The sequence below is a fragment of the Pinus tabuliformis genome, chromosome 8, assembly GCF_031772625.1.
Source record: "Pinus tabuliformis cultivar Carrire ecotype Pingquan chromosome 8, CPIR1, whole genome shotgun sequence".
Lineage (NCBI taxonomy): Eukaryota > Viridiplantae > Streptophyta > Pinopsida > Pinales > Pinaceae > Pinus > Pinus tabuliformis.
Genome location: NC_142294.1, coordinates 1377477687 through 1377480127, shown reverse-complemented (window position 1 = coordinate 1377480127; position 2441 = coordinate 1377477687). Strand labels below are relative to the sequence as shown.

At 43.3% G+C, this 2441-nt stretch overlaps 1 protein-coding gene across 1 annotated transcript; it reads left to right on the top strand.

Moving 5' to 3' along the window:
* Positions 1-251: 251 nt before the first annotated feature.
* LOC149240641 (cysteine-rich receptor-like protein kinase 42) lies at positions 252-2223 on the top strand. Its single transcript, XM_089370251.1, has 6 exons — positions 252-296; positions 398-1097; positions 1226-1363; positions 1470-1523; positions 1607-1770; positions 1885-2223. The coding sequence occupies exons 1-6, from the start codon at positions 252-254 to the stop codon at positions 2221-2223; spliced, it is 1440 nt and encodes a 479-aa protein (XP_089226377.1).
* Positions 2224-2441: the final 218 nt, after the last annotated feature.

Below are 2441 nucleotides of genomic sequence, written 5' to 3'. Positions count from 1 at the left end.
TACAGATAATAACCTCTCGTTCTCTTAATTTCTTGCCGCGGTCGTCGGAATTATAGGGAAGCCACATGCATGATGCGACGACCTTGCGATGACTGGCTTTCGTCAACAGAGCCATTTCGACGAAAACCAGGTGACGACCTTGAAGGGATCATGGAAGACGAGACTGAAGACGAATGCTATAACCTGAACTTGCCAACGCCATTGCCGAACCACCTCCACTCATCTAATTAGAATAGAGGAACCCGTGGACAATGGCGATGAAGATGAAAGAGTTAATTAGCAGCCTCTTCCTTATCGTAAGTTTGTCTATCCTTATGCCCCTCTCAGCTGATCGTTCAATATTCCCATTATACGGTTTTGTGAGAATAGCGAATATACCAACGGTAGCGCTTTTCAGAGTAATCTAAACCAGGTTCTGGATTCACTGGTGGGGAACGTTTCTACCAGTGGATTCAATACATCTAGTCATGATTACGGGCAAAACAGCCACAGTACGGTTTACGGGTTTGCCCAATGCAGGGGAGATCTAAACTCCTCCGATTGCAAACAGTGCGTAGCCACTGCAAAAGCCGCGATTATATCCGGCACTCGTATCGGCACTCGTATTGTTGGAGAATGCAACAAAACTTCTGCGTCCATTATACTAGATGCCTGCTTATTACGTTACGACAATCATAGTTTTTCCAACAATTTTAGTGAGAGCGCAGAAAACTTTCTTATGTGCAATCTTGGGGAAAACAGTCAGCCAGAATTCACAATTACTATTACGGCGATGCTCCAAAAGGTTCTGTATAAAGCGGCGAAGGCTCCCAATCTTTTTGCTGCGGAGCAAGACTTTGTGCCTTATAATTCGACAAAGCACATCTACAGCTTGCCGCAGTGTTGGAGAGATCTGTCTACAGAAGACTGCGAAGCGTGTCTACGCTTTGCCTTGTCACGGATATATTCCCATTGCTCAGCTGGAGCTCTTGGGCAATTCGGATCTGTGAACTGCTACTTGCATTCTGAGGTTTATCCATTTTTCAATCGTTCGATTATCTCGCCGTTGCCATCGCCGTCGCCATTGCCCTCGCCGACAGAAAGCCCTCCAGTATCAAGTATCTTCTTTCACATAGTTTATAATTTTCAGGAATATTCTGGGGGTTTTGTAAAGATTTCGTTGGTGATTTGTGAGATTTCTGAGATTTGGTGCGAATTATCTGAGATTTCTTGTGCAAATTTGCAGAAGAAAAGAGATCTAACGTGCTTTGTGTAACTCTGGGAGTGGCAGCCACTACGTTTGGATTAGTTGCAGCCATATCCCTTTGCAAGCTGATTATTTCCTCTCGAAGGAAAATTTGGAAACGTATTTCTCAAATGAGAGGTTTTGAAATTTCTACGATTCAATGACCGCTATCTTGCATATTATGAACCGCTTTCCTATTTCTTTTTCGCAAGGTAATTAAAGACTTTGTAACTATTTTCAGCAGGACACGAAGGAGAAATTAGCTTGTCCGCGACTATACCGAATCCGGAACTTATTTGTAAGTATTCTTTCTTCAATATAGTTCATATCATTTTCATAGTGATAAGATAAGGAGATTTCATTCTACACACTATTGTGCAGCCGTTAGGTGGCGCCTGAGTACGCGTATGGCGGACAACTACGCGTATCGCGGACAACTAACAGAGAAAGCAGATGTATTCAGCTTTGGAGTGCTTGTACTTGAAATTATGAGCGGAAGAAAGAATCAGAGTTCAGCTCAAGACACGGAGTTTCTCATCGAACGGGTATGGCTATTGTGGATCTCATATTTGAAGTAGATATTTTCGAAATTGTTGTTGTAATTGTGATTCCTTGGTAACTAAAGCTGTATGCTTGGTTGATATTGGTCAATTACCCAGACATGGAAACTGTATAACGCAGAGAGAGCTTTGGAAGTAATGGACCCCACATTGGAGGGTAGTTATTCCTGGGAGGAAGGGATTAGGGTCATTAAGATTGGTCTTCTCTGCGCACAAGCAGCTCCAGCGTTGAGGCCTTCAATGTCTCGTGTGGTGTCGATGCTGACCTCTGAGAAAGAACATCTTTCTTCCCCCACAAGCCCTCCTTTCATAGATCTGCATAGCCTGGGCGTACCTGCCCCTCATAAAGCCTCAGGCAGTACAGCAACTTCTAGTACACCATCCGATATCCACTCTGCAGCTGCCGATCCTTCGTCAGGCATCCTAGAGCCGAGGTGAAAATCTGCAAACGCTTTATCGCATTATATTATCCAGAGTTTATTGTTGGACTTCTCTCCGCGTATTACATTACCCAAGGGGAAATTACGCGTTTTTAATAAATTAATGATCAGTGATTACTGTGCAATAGAGAATTGCTACTTGGTGAAAGTCTATGGAGTGTCCGTGATTGTCTACGCGGTCAAATTTACATATTTGATATGTTATGGATGCATATT